Source organism: Lactuca sativa, chromosome 4 (assembly GCF_002870075.4).
Source record: "Lactuca sativa cultivar Salinas chromosome 4, Lsat_Salinas_v11, whole genome shotgun sequence".
In the NCBI taxonomy this organism is placed as follows: domain Eukaryota; kingdom Viridiplantae; phylum Streptophyta; class Magnoliopsida; order Asterales; family Asteraceae; genus Lactuca; species Lactuca sativa.
Genome location: NC_056626.2, coordinates 23,478,983 through 23,497,727, shown reverse-complemented (window position 1 = coordinate 23,497,727; position 18,745 = coordinate 23,478,983). Strand labels below are relative to the sequence as shown.

Below are 18,745 nucleotides of genomic sequence, written 5' to 3'. Positions count from 1 at the left end.
ATAATAAAAAAATCTCAAGGCTTTTTCCAATTATGCGTTAAAAATTTAGGACTTTTATAATATTAACCGTACTTTTAATTCAATGACTCCTCCTATCCCCACTGGGCGCCAATTTTATCTTTATTCATTCCAATTTCTTTTTTTTTTTTTCCTTTTTTTTTTTAAAAAAAAAAATATTAAACCTTTAATTTCTTGAAACCAATGTTTTGAAAACCGGACCGGACATCGAACCGGTCGTCTTACCGGGTTGATGGTTCAATTGGTTCGACCAGTCGAACCGGTCCTAAAAACCGGATGAACCGGACCACATCATATATATATATATATATATATATATATATATATATATATATATATATATATATATATATATATATATATATATATATATATATATATATATATATATATATATATATATTATAACATTATTTTTGGACTTTTAAAATGAAACAACACCTTCCAAAATACTAATTTTAATAATTTATATATTTCTCAAAGTTTTGTTATTAACCTAATGAAAAAAGTAAAAAAGAAAATTAGTTTTTGTTGAAGGTAGAAGAGGAGTCCGAGCCTTTAGGTGTATCCCACATCGACAAAAAAACAAATGTGGTGGCCATAGAGAGCATTATAAAAGCAACGGAGTTATAGGGTATTCAAAAAGCAAACAGCGAATCTACCTTATGAAGGTGTGGGTCTCCTGCACCGTTTTTTAATGCAAATTTTATAAAGGAAAATTATGACCGTTTTTTTTTCTGGTTTAACCAGCCCGGTTTTTATTGGTTTATGGTTGAACCGTCGGTTCTTAACCGGTTTGATTACAAGCGGTTTTCATGCTTTATAAAACCGGTACCCTAACTGGTTCCCGATTGAATCGGCCGGTTCGGTCCGGTTTTCAAAACCATGCTTGAAACTTCAAATTTGATTACATGAAAAAATTGGTAAAAAGTCATACTAGACTCGTGCGTAGTAGGATGGTAAAAAAAAAAAAAAGTTTACAATCCTACTATTACATACCATCCTAGTTATTATGTCTTACTTTTTAGGTAATGATTATTATTTGAATAACTTTTTAATTTAATTCATTATAATTTAATCATTATTATTTTATTATTCAATAACATTTTTATTATTAATTTTACTAAAAATTAATAGTTTTAAATTTTTTTATTAAGATGATAAAACAACAATAATATTGTTTTTATAATATAATAATATAAATAAAATTATTTAAAAAAATCCAAATAAATTTTCAACAATTTTTTATTCTTGTTTTAAATTGTAAACCCACAAATTTAATACATTTTTTTTCATTTTCCATAAATCTAATATCATTTATTTAAACGACGATATTAATGGTTAGAATTAATGTCACAAAATTGTTAAAAAAAATAAATATATAAAATTATTATATTTACAAACTATATATACGACATTAAATCATTACATCATATATTATGGAAAAATATTCAAAAAATTTATCGGTTTATTCTATGATTTTGTAGTTTATATATAACTGAAAACCAACTAAAAAAATTAATTAAAAATAAAATTATTAAAAATCGATTAAATATTTCGTCAACGATAATGTGAAATAGGAGTTATCGGGCAAATCAAATAATTATACGCCGCGTCGCTTTACCGGACCACCGAAACCACCAAGTCATCGTCGTCGAACCACCGACTCGCCAGACCACCAGGCGTTATGTTGATACCACCGTGGAACCATAACCATAATTGACGATTAAACAAAATGATGAATATTCTTAAAAAATTTCCAAAAGAATATTCTATACAAAGACCAAAAAAAAAATAAAAAAAAAATTTACTCTTCTTCAAATAATATAATTATTTTAACCAATGATATCATGTTTTGCAAGATCTAATACATTTTGTAATATATCGTGAGATGTGAATTTGATTAAAATTTTATTATATTTAACATTTTTTAGTAATAAGCGTAATCTAAACAATATGTAAGTCGTGACTGCTTTGTTGCGAAATTTATAATATGTAGCTTTTAATATGTTGAATATAACATACCTGTCTACATGTATACTTTTTCTGATTACTTTAATTTTAAACCTAAATTTATTAAAAAGGAAGATGAGAATATACAACTTCAATTCACCTGAAGTTAAAAATTGCATTTTGATTGTGTTCAATAGTATATTTGTAAATCTATAGACATGAGATATAACTTTTTGTATATCAGATTATAGATTATAGTATGAGAGTTAAGACTATTATATATATAGGGAAAAGTTCAATAAAAAACCATAATTATGGGTTATTCAAGAAAGCAAATCATTTTTTTTCAATTTCTAGAGTTTATTCTTTATCGAAAAAATATCTAAAAATATCTAAATTCATATATTAACATTGTGAATGTGAAAAATATTTTTCGTATTCACCGTGTGAATCCGGATTCACGTTGTGAATTTTCGAAGATTCACATTGTGAATTTCACGTAAAAAAAAATCGAATTTTATATCATTGGAAAAAGGATAAAAAGTTATTAATTTCTGTATTTCTAGTTTTTTTTTGATAAAAACTAAGTTCTAAAAGTTGAAAAAAAGATTCATTCCTTGGTTAATTATGGTTTTCTATTGAACCTTACGCTATATATATATATATATATATATATATATATATATATATATATATATATATATATATATATATATATATATATATATATATATATATATATATATATATATATATATATATATATATATATATATATATAAAATGTGAGTGAATTAAATTTCTATATCTTCGATGGACAAATTAATGATATTCTAAAACCTATCTAACAGTTGTTCATAATTAATGACACATGGACCAACTAATACTGCAAATTAACGACACATGGACCTACGAATATAGACTATGTGATGTCATTTATAAAAATCTTAATTGTTCACGTAGTGAAAATACCATTGTTATGAAATTGTTCTATTATGGATTAGGTCGAATACCCATTCTCCAAGACAACTTTTGTATAATGGCCGGTGACCAATATAATTAAAAAATGTGGAGTGGAGGTTAGGGAGATTTCTTCATGGTTAAGCTCTCTCTCTCTCTCTCTCAGGGTTTCTTTATGATAGTTGTCGTAGGTAGCTTTCTCTTTCTAGAAGACGCCAACTGCAAGAGCTTCATCGGCAAACATATACAAGCTTTATTGGTGAATCAATATTAATTTATTTAGTTACTATATATATATGTGCAAGTTTATATACATATATTATACATATATATATTTCCCATTAACTCCGTTCGAAGATGCTTATTGATTAATTCGTAGAGTACAACAAACAGACAGATTTGTAGTGTAGGAAGTAGCTAATCTTTGAAGAGAGGGAGTGCTCGAAGTTTTTGGGGTGGACGTGAACAATACTGGTTTACTGCTGATGCCACTTGTAACTGTAAGTCAACGTTGATCATCACTTGTTTATTCATGGCAGCAATTAATTAAGTGCGGAGAATCTTTGCTGTAAGTTAATAAAGATAGATCGATATTTACCTGCCGATTCAGTTCTTTATTCTCGTCGCTTAATTTCTTTTCCTACACAACACCAACTCCAACAATATATAAATGTTAGATACCAACAAAAGTAAGTGAAGCTTAGTGTGATGAGGTGAAAACAATGCATCGACTTGTAATTAATAGGTATCAGGGTTGTTCATACCTGTTCACGAAGGCTTGATACGCGCTCCATCATTAACTGTGTCTGTGCAAACAAAGCTTAGTTAGTGTCAATCTATAGAGACTCGATATAATTAATTAATTAAGATACCATAACCAATTTTATTACTTGTTATTCAAAGAATATGAATTCTGTTTTCGTAACTTAATTTCCAATATAAAGACAATAGAACAGAGCATGATATTCATATATAGAACAACAAAAGAAAAGTAGAAAACAAAAACCAAATGCTCAGATCACACCTACCTTTCTAGAACGTGTATGCATAAGAGCAGCATTAAGTTCCTTCTCTAACTCTGTCATGTCACTCATAGAGACATCTTTCCCTTCTTCATCAACTCTGTCAAGCGCTGGTATTAACTTCCATATATAATAGACATTTAACACACGTGTATATGATACGTATACCTTTTTACTGACTGTAGAAGCTCATTGCATGTTTTGAATCTGGTGCTAATTCCCTGTGTACGTAATGGAAAATTTAGTGTTAATTCCCTGGATTGAACACAAAGTTATAGTAATATATAGTAATTACTTGCCGTATCTTGGGTGGGTCTCTCTTCTGCCTGAGGGCGGCTTTTATGATACCTGGAAACCATAGCGTCGACACTGCACAATAGCTAGTCAGAGACCATAACCAACCATTTAAGTCCATTTGCCACCTTAAACAAAAATAAAAGGCAAATTTTGCATATATATATATAGAAAGTAACCAACTTCCAGTTTTCTATTTTGGTGATCAGTTGTTGCCAGATAACGCAACTTCTACTTTACTATTGACTAATGATAGCATGAATGCATACTTTTCTTAATTTGTCTATGCATGCAGATAACAATGAGATTAATTAGTAGGCTCATGATATGTCATCCGGATCTTTTGGAATATTATTGGTATTGCAGATACGGATATCAATCAGATTGAATTACATTACACACGAAACCAAAGACCTAGCCAATGGAGATTTGGGTATTCTAAAGAAACCTTTTTCAACAATCACCCAAAGTACAGTAAATTGGAAGTTTGTTACCAAAGTTGCTTATATTTTTCTGTGCAATTACCCCAAAATTAAACTCTTGAAACAAAACTAGGGTTACCAAAAATTAGCCCACAAAATAAACCACCCTTAATTATGATATTCAAGTTCCAGGTTGGAATGATAGTGGTTCGTAACATGTTTAAGATGAGACAATAAGAAGACGATGAACCTCTGCCAAGTTTTGGGCTAAACTAGTTTAGAGACATATTACACGGTTAATGAAATGAATAATAATTCTAATAACAACAAATATATATATATATATATATATATATATATATATATATATATATATATATATATATATATATATATATATATATATATATATATATATATATATATATATATATATATATATAATAACGTACAAGCTAGGGTGTGCTTGTTTGCACGTGGAATCAGAATAATATAGAGAAATATTAATATAGAGAAATAAGCGATGATTATCAATAGAAGTCTCTCTAGTTCAGACAAGGGCGTGCTTGTTTGCATCCACTACTCTTATCAATAAACTCAACATTCCAACCTCATCTCACCCGAATCCGTACCAGCTTCAATGGCTAATCAAGGATCCGTCATGAAGCCAAACAAGCCCTACTCTCATTTTCTATTGGTAAGTCTTATCAAGATCAGGTTCTAAACTGATATTATACCGATGGATGAATGCCATATGTTGCTTGGAAGACCTTGGCAATATGATTGAAAAGTTCGGCACGATGGTCATCAAAACACCTACTATTTTGTGATTAATAAGAAGAAGCTAATCTTCGAACCGCTACCATTTATCTTGCTGTAAAAGAAATAACCGGGACTGGTTACTCAAGTGCAGAAAAATCTAATAATCAACGAAGCACGAATGGAGAGAGCTATTTGAAAAGATAAATGTTTTTATGTGTTATTGCTAGTTGAAAACAACTTCGTCGATGTTCCTTTGCCCACGACTATTCGTCCGCCTCTAGAAGAGTTTAAATATGTTTTCCCTTCAAATTTACCTCCATAATTACCTCAACTTATAGGTCTTAAACATCATATCGACCTAATCCCGATGGCATCGCTTCCTAACAAACCAGCCTACCCATATAATCCCGAAAAGACTTGAGAACTACAACTTCAAGTCCAATAGCTCATTGACGGCTACATGCGTGAAAGAATGAGTCCTTGTTCTACTACGGTCAAATATCGCTATCATATTCCAAGATAGGATGATATGTCGGACAAACTTCATGGCGCCAATTTGTTCTTGAAAAATGATCTTTGGAACGGATATCGCTAGATACGAATCCGTGAAGGAGATGAATGGAAAACTGCCTTTAAAACAAAAATTAGTTTGTATGAATGCTTGGATGCCATTTGGACTTTCCAATGCTCATAGTACTTTTATACAGTTGATGAATGGGGTTCTTAGACCTTTTCTTGGCGATTTCATTGTTGTATACTCTGATGGTATACTTGTGTACAACGAAGGTGTAGAAGAGCACATTCAACATTTGAGAAGAGTATCTGAAGTGATAAGAAGTCGGAAACTCTATGGGAAGTCGGAGAATTATGAATTCTTTTCTCCAAAAGTGATCTCTCTCATTTATGTTGTATCTAATGATGGAATTATGGTGGATGAATCAAAGGTGGCAACAATCAGTACCCACGAGTCCAATAGAGATAAGGAGTTGCCATGGCCTTGCTTCATTTTACACAAGGTTTGTCAAGAATTTCAGTACTAGTGTTGTACCCCTCGTTGAGTGTATCAAACAAGGCTCTTTTGAATGGACTTGATCTGTCCAGAATGTATTCAAGAAAATCAAAGAATGTTTGTGCATGCCGCCTGTTGCCTGTTGTGACCCTTCCGGATTTCAACCAATTGTTTGAGGTTGAATGTGATGGAAGCAAAGTTGGTATAAGGGTTGTTTTGGTACAAAATAAACACCTTATAGCTTATTTCAGTGAGAAATTGAATGAAGCAAAAAAGAACTATTTTTACGTACGTATGACAAAGAGTTTTATGTTATTATGCTTGTTCTAGATCATTGGAATCATTACTTGAGTTTGTTTTACATTCTGATCATCAAAATATCAAGCATATCAATGGCCAAACAAGTTGAACCCAAGACATCAAAATGGGTAGATTTTCTCCAATCATTTAACTTTGTTTCTAAGTATGAACACGAAGTTCTAACATTGTTACAGATGCCTTCTCAAGGAGATATATCATGCTTAATGTTCTTGGGTATTAGGCTTTTCTTTCATTAAAGAATTGTACTTAAATGATCCATATTTTTCTAAAGTTATTCAAGAGTGCAAAGATCAAGCTTGTGGTTCTTATTTCATCCAAGAGAGTTTCTTTTCAAGAACAAAAAACTTTACATTCCTAAAGGAACCATAATGGAGTTGCTAATTAGAGAGGCTCACAAAGGAGGATTGGCTGGTCATTTTGAAATCAACAAAACCATTAGTGTATTACAAGAACATTTCTACTGGCCACACATGGAAAGTGATGTTACCACTCTTATTGTTAGATGTGCAACATGTCATCAAGCTAAAAACAAGTTTCATCAAGTCTTGTATACTCCATTACTTGTTCCTTCCCAACCATGGGAAGATATTTCTATGGATTTCATAGTGGCATTTCCTCGTACGCAACGTGAGAAATATGTTATCATGGTTGTGGTGGATTGTTTCTCCAAAATGACGCACTTTGTTCTGTATCTCAAAATAGATGATGTCATTCATGTTGTTGATCTATTCTTTAAAGAGATTATACGTCTTCATGGAGTCCCCCAAACCATAGTTTCTAACAAAGATGTTAAATTCTTCAGCTACTTTTAGAAATCGTTATGGAAGTTATTAGGCACAAAGTTATTATTCGACACTACCTATCATTCGCAAACGGATGAATAAACCGAGGTAACCAATCAAACACTCATAACTTTGCTAAGAAGTATGGTGAGCAAGTCCTTGATGATGTTAAAATTTCTTTTGTTGAGTTTTCTTATAACCAGTTTCCAGCGTATTCTACTTGATACACACCATTTGAAGTGAATTATGGATTGAATCCTCTCACCCCTATTGATCTGATAGAACTACGTAAGGGTAGCGAAGTTCACTTTGAGGCATCAACTCTAGCCAAGGAAATGCGGAAGATTCATGAACAAGTCAAGGAAAAGATTGAGCATGTCAATGACTTGTACAAGAAAATGCCAAAAAGCATCATAAAAAGGTTCTCTTTGAACCTGAAAAATTAGTATGGTTGCACCTAAGGAAAGAAAGATTTCCCTCAAAGATGAATAACAAGCTAATGGAAATAGGAGATCGACCATTTATGGTGTTTTTAAAGGATTGTAGATAATTCTTACAATCTAGAGTTATCGGGAGATTCAAACATATCAACAACTTTCATTGTTGGAGATCTTTCTCCTTATCTTGACGATGGTCCGTTGAATGATTTAAGGGCAAAACCTTCCTAACCAAAGGAGGTTGATGCAAGAAATCCACACCATTTTTAGCGAGTATCAGACTAGCCCATTCCTTGTTTTTAATGCTTCTTTAATTGTCTTTTAATTGCTTTTGCAACGTTTGGTCTTTCATTAGTCTTTTCGTTTTCCTAGTATGTTCCTTTTATTTAACAGCCTATATAAAGAGCTCCAAGTTGTAGCAGAAAAGACATCTTTTGAATAATGAATTTACAATATCTTGTGAAGCTAATTTTGAGTGTTCATACACGAAAGGATTCGATTCTTGATTATTGTTAGTGTGGTGTTGTTGCTTTATCACTATTAACATCAACCTTCACGAATTTCGTTAATCTTGGTTGTGTTTAAGTACTTTATCCTTGATTTAATTACTTTGTTACATTACCCCTGGTCATATCCCTTTTCTTTGTCATATATCTACCTATCAATCACCCTACGCTCTGTATAAAGGGAAACTACTCTCTTATAAAAGGATGAAAGTGTAGAGTTGTCTTTCTAAGGTGCAAGTACTTTCTAAGAGCACTAAACTTGCACCAAAAACCATAGACTGTATTTATCTTGGTCTTGTAATGAATAATAGTGCAGCTTATAGGTTATTAGTATACAAATCACAAGTATATGATACTCATAATGATATCTTTACGGAATCAACATAAGTTGAGTTCTTTGAAGGGTTTTTTTCCTTACAAGGATAAAGAGAGAATTCTTGACAAAAGTTTACAATCAAATGAAGAGATTCATTCCAAGGTTCAAGAAGAAAACTTGGAACAAAGAAGAAACAAACGAATAAAAATATCCAACGATTTTTGACCTAATCATGACATATGTTGTCGGTAATATACCCCAAACATATAAGGATGCTATGGATAATACATGAAAATTGGTAGATTTGCCTTTTAGGTAAAATCAATTGGACACAAATGGATATTAAAAAGTTCATACCTGATAAGTGTAAGGCTAGTTTAGTAGCTAAAGGGTATCGTCAACAGGAGTGTCAATAACAACAATATGAGTATTAATAGAAATAATATCCATTTACAATATGGAAATACACCAAATGAAGGTGAAAACTATATTCTTGAATAGTAAGTTGGATGAAGAAATATATATGAATTAGATTGAAGGGTCTATAATGAAGAGTCAAGAAAATAAACTGAGTAGATTAATCAAATAACTTTATTGAATAAAATAGGCTCCAAAGAAATGGCATGAGAAGTTTGACGATACATTTTTATCAAATGGTTTCAGAGTAAATGAGTGTGATAAATATGTTCATATCAAACAATACAAAAAGACCAACGCCATCATATGCTTATGTGTAGACAATATATTTATAATGGGAACTAGTTTAGATATTATAAGCTCAACCAACAAAATGGCACACTCCTCCTTTGACACGACGGATTTGGAGTGGCTAATATAATTCTTGGTATAACACTTTGTAGAACTCATGAAGGATACAATCTTACACAATCCCATTATATTGAAAGCATACTCAGAATGTTCGGACACTACTATGATGACAGGCAGGTTGTTACCCAATTTGATCCTTCTATTCATCTTAATTGGACTTCCAATGCCCCATTTGACCCCTCTACCTCGTGTGATGCTAATTGGATTTCCAATACCTCTTAAGGTAAATCCACAAGTAAGTATGTATTTGCACTTGGTGGAGCTGATATATCTTGGAAATCATCTAAGCAGACTGAGAATACCCTTCTACAATGGAAGCAAAATTTGTAGCTTCAGACAAAGCTATTGAAGAAGCTAAGTGGCTTAAAAACTTCTTAGAATATAGTCCTTTGTGGCATAAACTATTGCCATTTGTATAAATTATGGTAGCATTGTTGTACTTACTAGGGAATATAATCAAATATATAATGGTAAGTGGAGACATACTAGCAAAATTATTTCAATTAGTTATATAAAAGCAAAGAAAAAAATATAGTTCATCCTTTGACAAAACGCGTTAGCGTAGAGAAAGTTATGTTTACATTGAGAGGAATAGGCTTGAAGCAAAGAAATGAGTCACCACCTGGCGAAACCTAGCCTAGAAGTATTGGAGATCCCTGTTCTAGGTTCAATAGGAAAACTAGACGGGAAAGAATCAAAGTAGCACAAACTCAAAGGTATGTTGACTCTATATATATATATATATATATATATATATATATATATGGCTAGGTTATTTTGTTTCTTACATTTATTGTGTGCTAGAATGCACCAATAGAACTTTAGTAAATTAAATAATCATTTAATTAAATAAATATAGATATTAAATGATTTCCATAATTATATGTATATTAAATGATATCCACAATTATAATTTTCTTTTTATGAAAACTAATTAAATTCGTCATTAATCTCAGCAATAACATTCTTTCAGAAGAAATTCGCATCTAGGTGTTTATATATGAGTTCGTATTTTGTTTCAGGAGTCACTCGCTTAAACTACAATAGTTGAATGGAATATGAAGAACAAGAGTGTATTCTACTAGAATATACTCTCATTCTGCTGGAATACACTCTCATTCTTCTAGATATGAATTCATTCTGAAAGAATATTATTGTTGACATTAATGACAAATTTAATTAGTTTCCATAAAAGTGAGTTATAAGTATGGATAGCATTTAATATACATATAATTAATACTAAATTCCTATTGGTGCATTCTAGCACATAATAGATGTGAAAAACATTTGATACTATATATATATATATATATATATATATATATATATATATATATATATATATATATATTGTTAATGTTTTAGGGCTGAATATTTTTTTCTTAATAATGTTGATAGCTTTTATAGCATTACCTATTTCGAGGACAAAATTGTCTTAAGGGGTAGGTAGTTGTCACAGCTGAAATTTTTCATGTAATGATGAACTTGTATGTGAAACTTTAACTATATATTAATGTGAAAGAGTGAATAGACGATAAGGGTAATTTTGTCATTAATAAAGAGCTCGGTGTTAGTTTAAATATGTGACATGAGGAATCACTATACTTGCATTCACAATCAATGTAAATTGAATTATAAAAATCAGAATAAAAGAGAAAAGGTTGTAAACTATGTGTGATAATTACCCAAAATGGGAATAATATGAAAAAGTGGTGCTAAATGAAAGGCATATGTTAAGTTATAGTGAAAATATGTTTATACATGTTTTAGTGTCTATAAGAAATTAAAAAGTGCCAAACATTTAGCACTTGGGCTTGAAATTTAAGAATTAACAAAGAAGGTTGTTATATTTGAAAAGAAAGACTAAAATAGGTTGCTATATTGTGTAATCTTGGAACAAGACATGATATGGCTAAAGTGAATCACGAAATACATTGTGTAGCTCAAAATACATAAGCAAATGTTGTCTAAAGACAACTATACAAGGGGGAAAGGCATTGGAAACATGATACTAAAGTAAAGGCACTTACATTTGATTTTAGGTATAAAGTACTTGAAAGTATTTGTGAGAATCAAATTACAATGCATGAAATACATAAATTATTAAGTCTAATAAGAATCCAATACAAAAAGAATAAAGTCATTTAGAGTTGAAATGATAAAGTTATGATAAATTGACTTTGTGAGAAGAGATATACAATCCTCATGTTCATGGGAATATAATTTGAGATTCATGAATGTTTTGAAAAAAAATCAAAACATGGAATTTGTAGTGGACACAAAGATGAAGATGTGGCAGAAAAAATCAACAAAGTCGAAGTTTAGATGAAGAGTTATGATGATTTAAAGTTAAGGAAAAACTACGGTAAATTGTTGAAAATTTTGGCTAAGCCATGGAAGTGATCCAACATGGTGTGTATTATGTTGAACTCACATGGTCCGAGCCTAAAAATCATGTGGACCTCGTGAAAACATGTTGAAAGAAGTTGTACAATCGAGTTTTTAGCCTAAAATACCACCATTTGAACCATAACTCTCCCAAACATATGTGTATGTAACCTGAGGTGTGAAATTAGGGTGTTCTTACCCTAAATTGAGTGGAACTAAGTTGAAATCAAATACTTTTAACAAGAATCAAGATCATCAATGTTGGATTCAAATGTAAACATCCTTACTCTTTCAATTAGTTGTTATCATTGATGGGTATTGTTATATACATGAATTTTATATGTGATGGATTTAGCTTGCATGTAATAATCTAGTGCTAGTAATGAAATATTAAGTAACTGTAACATATTTAAACATATGGTTGTTATGTATTGAGATTGCTACATCTACATATGAAGAAATTTAGCAAGAATATATGAATTGCTTGCTCATTAAAGTTGGATAATAATAAATCAAGCTTTATTATCAACATTTAATCATTAAATCACAAAGAATAAATATTAAATCATGAAAATTGATGAAAGGAGAATTATGACCTAAACCCTAGTTTGGAAAATTATATGAAGTGTTGGAACTGGATATAAATAATGATGCATTAGGTAAAATAAACGTGTTCTACATTGTTATAAAAATGTCATAATTTGTATTTGGTATTCAATCTAAAGAATTGGGATAGGTGATTTATAAATGGAAGTTAAACTTGATGTGTGGATTCAATTGGATGCTCTTAATAGAATTAAGCTTATTATGAGTTAAATTTAATGTGCAAATCACATTAGCACTTAGAATGTGAAATTATGACACTGAAAATCGGTGTTATGGAAATGAGGGACAAGAATTGGAAGGTATATGATTATTAGAATGATATAGTATTGTTACAACAAACTTGTGAATTTCTAAACAATTATATTTGTACCTATTGAATAAGATGGAAGGAAGGTAGGGATGTCAACCAGGGCAAACGGGACGGGGATTGCATCCCCCGCCCCCGCCCCCGCCCCTGAAATTAAAACCGGAGTTAACTTTGCCCCCGCCCCCGTCCCCGATTTTTTTCAACAAATGCCCCCATACGGGATGGGGCCCCCACGGGACTTTTTGACATCCCTAAAGGAAGGTGGGGACAAAGATACAAGGCAATGACAAGGGCAAGAGTAATAACAAGTTGAGACCAACTATCAAACGTAAGTACATGTGGATTTTTTCCCTTTTGGGATATATGACATAAGTACCAAGTAATTATTATAAACTTTTTTATAAATTTATAAAGTATTTAAGAAAAGTAATGTATTTCGATACTTTAAAATGGTATTTGATAACGAAAAGGTTGTAGACAAAACAAGATGGATTTTTGCTATTGAATTTTGAGGCCAATATGGAGGTTATAAGAAGGGAAACAAAGTCAAGACTTCAAAAAACAAGATCAAAGGTAAAAGATCTTAAAATCTTCAATTAGATTATGATAAAGATGATGAAACTAAGTATGGTCATGAATTTTAACTTCTTATTTGGACTTTCTTGTTAGTTTCAAGCTTGGAGTATGGCGAATAAGCTTTATTAACATGCTTGATTGTAACAATAACATTATTCAAGCTTGAAAAGTGATTTATGGAATTGGGCCATGAACCTTACTTGAGAAAATTGTTTGCATATTGAAATTAGAGTTGGATAATGATAACTCAATATTTATTATTTTGTTATAATCATTAAATCATCTAGAATGAAGAATGAATCATGAAAAATGATGAAAGGAGAATTATGACATAAAACGTAGTTTAGAAATTTGTTTGGAATGTTGTAATGTGATATAAATAGTGATGATTTGTAAAATAGACATGGTATACATTGTTAATTTGTTATAAACATGTTACAATTTGTATTTGGTATTCAATCTAATGAATTGGGAAAAAGGAGATTGATATAGAAAAAGAGATTGATATATGGAAGTTAAACTTGAAGTATTGATTGAATTGGATTTTTGTTATTAGAATTAGCTTATTATATGTGAAATTTAATGTGTAAATAACATTAGCTCATAGAATGTGCAATTAAAAAATTGAAATATTGAAATGGGGGACAAGAATTGGAAAGTATGGATTATTATAATGATATAATATTATTGGAGCAAACTCGAAATAAGGGACAGGAATTGGAAAGAATGGAATTATTATAATGATATAGTATTATTGGAGCAAACTTGTGAATTCCTAAACAATCATATTGTATTTATTAAATAGGATTGAAGGAAGATGGGGACAAAGGTACAAGGCAAGGACAATGACACAGTTAGTAATTAATTGAGACTAACTAGTTAATGTGAGTATACTTTCCATTTTTGGGATACATCTCATAAGTAGAAGTAATTGTTATAAACATTTTTATAAAGTTATAAAGTATTTGAGAAAAGTTAAGTATTTCGATAGTTTGGAATAGTATTTGATAAAAGTAAAGTATTTTGATACATTTAAATTTTTTGGTATAGAGTAAGTATTTTTGCTACTCTTAAATAGTTTTAGTATAAAGTAAAGTATTTTGATACATTTAGATAGTATTTGATAAAAAGAAATAATTTATACAATTGACTAATAGTTTATAAAACGGAAGTATTTTGATGCTCTTGAATTGTATTTTATGAAATTATAATTTGTTGATACTCTTGACTATTATATTTGGAAGTATGAATATATTTTACATTGTTCTGATGTTATTTGTAGATCATATCTTCCATGTTTAGATGGAAGCTTTGTTTATGTTTCTTATGTTATCCAAGCTCTTCTAATTATAGCATGATTCATGGCATGACACGTTGTGTGATTAAAATTTGCATAAAAGATAATATTTGCTCATGTATGCTTTGGAATGTGATTGCATTTAGCTTGCTATTTTGGTCTAGACACATGATATTTGGGACCTTTAACGGGGTGGTACCACCCTTCATGAGGTAGATGTATATAGTATGACGTCATGACAAATTGGTCTCATTTCTACTAGTAAAGAATGAGCATATCACAATTGTGATCAAACACTTTGTATAAAAATAAGAGTAGGTACATAGTTAAGTTAAATAAGAGTTGATACATATTCAAGTGGAAATATATAAAACTAATGAAGCAGGAAGACCTGACGTTGGGGTATTAATTACCTAATATTGCATTTGGGTTGTGGTCATGCATTGCGTACATTGCATTAGGCATGTCATTGGGTAGCAAGTATATATTTCATTTTATTACCGAAAGCAAAGATTACTCATTATGTTTTGATGAAGATATTTGTGTTAAAACCTATACATCTCACAAGATATTTTTCTTATGTATTTTGTTTTTAAATTGTCATGTGTTCCATTTTCAAGAACCATGATTTTGAGGAACATAATCCTTATAAGTGGACATTTTGATGCTTAGTTGAAGGTGGGCTTTTGAAAGTTAGAAAGACTGAAACTTAATCACATATTTATGTATTTTGTACTTAGACATTTGTAATTGTAATGTGTTTCACTATGGTTGTTGATATTGGTTGTAACCCCCTTTATGGACCTAATTTCCAAAATGTTTTTCATGAGATCAAATTTCGTAAAGCTAAAAGACATTATTGCAAATGGACGAAAATGACTTCTACCAATGTGGGAATTAGAGGCACCGGACGCTCAGCTTGCCAACATTTTTTCGGCAATCTAGGCATTAGCATTGCCTTTTGGTAAGAGATCATCTCATCGAACCTACAACTGTTAACCGCGGAGATGCGGCTAATCGTGTGTACAATCTACAAGGCTCTACATAGGATCCAAAAGGTCCCTCATAGGATCTAAAAGGCCCTTAAAAATGGAGTAATGTTTTTTCTAGCTCTTATTTTGATAATCCTTTAGGTGGACTGAGTTTATGTAGCAATTGCTTCCAGTATTGTAGTTTGTGATTCAACCATTGCAGACCACATGTTACAATTTACAAAACTAAGTGGGTCCTAAAAGTTGAATGTCAGAAATTTGTTTTGATAAATTTGGAAAACATTTATGTGAATTTCTAAAGCCATCTCAAAATATTTTTATGACCACTCACTCATATTAGAAATATATAAGGTATAGAACAAACTGATACTTGCTTAAATAGACTGAAAAAACCTATCATTTAAAAAATTTTACATGTTTAGACTTCAGATTTTTCAAAGTGTTATAGAAAAAGTGTTCTGAAAACTATAATAGTATACGAAAATACCAAAAAAAAAAATGTAGTTTTCAAAATTACTGTATGTCAGAAAATAAATTTTTGAAATTTTGTGACTTCGAAAATTATAACATGTGTTCGAAATTTATGATAAAGTTATTTTTGAAATAACTTTACTTCATAAAATAATATTTTGAAAACCAGAAACCAGTTCGACACAATTTATTTCTAAAATTTATTTGAAAATTACAGGTCATCTTCTGAAAAATCATTTTCGAAGTACCTTTTTGTAAAGAATAACTTTTAAAATGAACATTCTTGAAATTCATAGGTCATATTCTGATATTTTTGTGAAACGTTGTCATAGTGTAGCATATCTCATGTTTTTGCGATCATTGCTGTCGATATCTATTTTTTTCTATTATAGCATGATACTTGGAACAATTTAGCTATTATAGCAACAACTTACACCATGCCCTAATAGTAAAATAACATGGATACTGATTCAATAAGACATGACAAATTAAGGGTCGTGTGACATCTTATGTGGCACTGGCATAGATCGCCAAAGGTTTATTTAATGTAGTTTGCAAATAGTTGATTGTCCTCAAACTTTGAACTCTTTGGTTGGAGTAGTCATACTACAATATAGGTATTGGTTTATGTGATTCAATGAAACTATTCATAGTTTGGTTTTGTTTTTCACGAATGGAAAGTGATGAGTGAAGTTGAGGTTAGAGAGAATAAAAAATGGGTGGTGTGACTTGTGTGAAAGAGATGATGGAGAGGGGGTGAAAATATGTGCAACGGGAATTAAGAAATCTTAAAATTTTGTCACTATATGAAAATGATTTTCATCTTTGTATTGTTTTTAAACTCAAACTTTGATGCTTTACTATTTGCATATAGAAACACGACTTTATATTTCATATTCCACAACATAATAAGCTCTTCATTGTTACAATTTATAGCATAACGAATCCAGTTCTTGAATTACGATTCACATCCAATATGATAACCGGTATACACTTTGAATTTCTTAAGCTTCAAATTACGACATTGAGTTAGGGTTTGTCAACGAACAAAACGAAATCCAACATCGGGTGATTAAAATCTATTTCTGTAAAAATGAGAGTAGGAACTGAAGTCCATAATTAATGTATATTTTGATGATGTTGGTGTAATGATAAAGAACTTCAACACCTTCATGCTTTGAAGATGTGGGGAGATGATTATGATTTTGTTTTCGATATTAAAGATTCAATATAATCTACTTGATTTGCTTTATAATTTACAGTCGAGTTGTCAGCTTAGTCGCAAAACCAAAAGTTTTAGAAAACAACAAATATTATTATCCATTCAAAACTAATAATTAATTTGATATAAATATTTCTTACAAACCTTTATATAATACTAAGAAAATCAAATTTACAAATTGGATACTTAAATAATTTAAGATTAAAGATTTACATAAATAAACAACATTACAAGATCATAGATCTTCTCCTAAGTTAAATAATATTTTCTAATTTAACTGTCTAGTAGAACTATATGCATAAAAGATCAAATAAATCAAACATAAAGGTCATATGAATGATGAATGTAAGTTGGTATCAAACTTATGGTAAAACAAAAGCATAATCCGACTCCCACGTCTCATCTAAGTAGTTATACAATTTTTATCTATAATTTATTAATTTCTATGTAAGTAGTTATACAAATTTTATCTATAATTTATTAATTTCCCATCCCTAAAAACATTGGCTATCATAAAAAAAAATTAAAAAAAAATAAAAAAAAAACCTTTTTCAAAGTTTTGCAAGTTGTCAACTTCTATCAAAAGAAATTCCAATACTGTTATATTAACTTTACCTCTTGCCCTAGAAATTTTCATTCGATCGATTGCAGATATACACACAGACACAGACACAGTTGTATATATTACTAAAGCTTATTGTTTGCTCCGTACATGACAGCATACACGCACAAAGGCTAAAAGGAAAACATGATATCGAATATAATAACAAAACAATGGCTGACCTTTCCGTACTACCGCTGCAATATTCATAGAGGTTGCCACAGGAGGAGAAGACGACGACGGCGACGTCGACATCGCAGAGAACGGAAAGCTGCCGCGCTTTATTGTTCAACCCTAATCTCCGCTTTGAAAACGTCACTTGTCTGCTATGCTTGTCTTCGATTCGCTTCATCTCCAACTTTCTCCGCCCCATTCTTCAAACCTAACTTTTTCAGTTCCGATGAACACTTCAATTCTATGCGATATATATCTCTATTCCTCAATCTCTCTCTCTATATTATATTTTTTATTTCTTTTATATAAAAAACCATACTTTCACAGAAGGGTGCCTCGTCATTCATATTTGAAAACCTCGATACCCCTCCCTTTGCACTTCTGTGTCTTGTAGGAAAAAAACAAAAAAAAAAAAAAAAAAAAGATTTTTGGAGACTATTTTGTAGAGGGGTCGAATCACGTATCACTTAATGCACATGTC

The 18,745-nt window shown here is 30.6% G+C and overlaps 1 protein-coding gene across 1 annotated transcript; it reads right to left on the bottom strand.

Annotated features, from left to right (window-relative positions):
* Positions 1-3,164: 3,164 nt before the first annotated feature.
* LOC111898195 (MADS-box protein FLOWERING LOCUS C) lies at positions 3,165-18,657 on the bottom strand. Its single transcript, XM_023894121.3, has 7 exons — positions 18,273-18,657; positions 4,253-4,322; positions 4,122-4,174; positions 3,960-4,053; positions 3,696-3,737; positions 3,530-3,571; positions 3,165-3,429 (listed from the first exon to the last, which is right to left on the bottom strand). The coding sequence occupies exons 1-7, from the start codon at positions 18,461-18,463 to the stop codon at positions 3,349-3,351; spliced, it is 573 nt and encodes a 190-aa protein (XP_023749889.1). The 5' UTR covers positions 18,464-18,657; the 3' UTR covers positions 3,165-3,348.
* Positions 18,658-18,745: the final 88 nt, after the last annotated feature.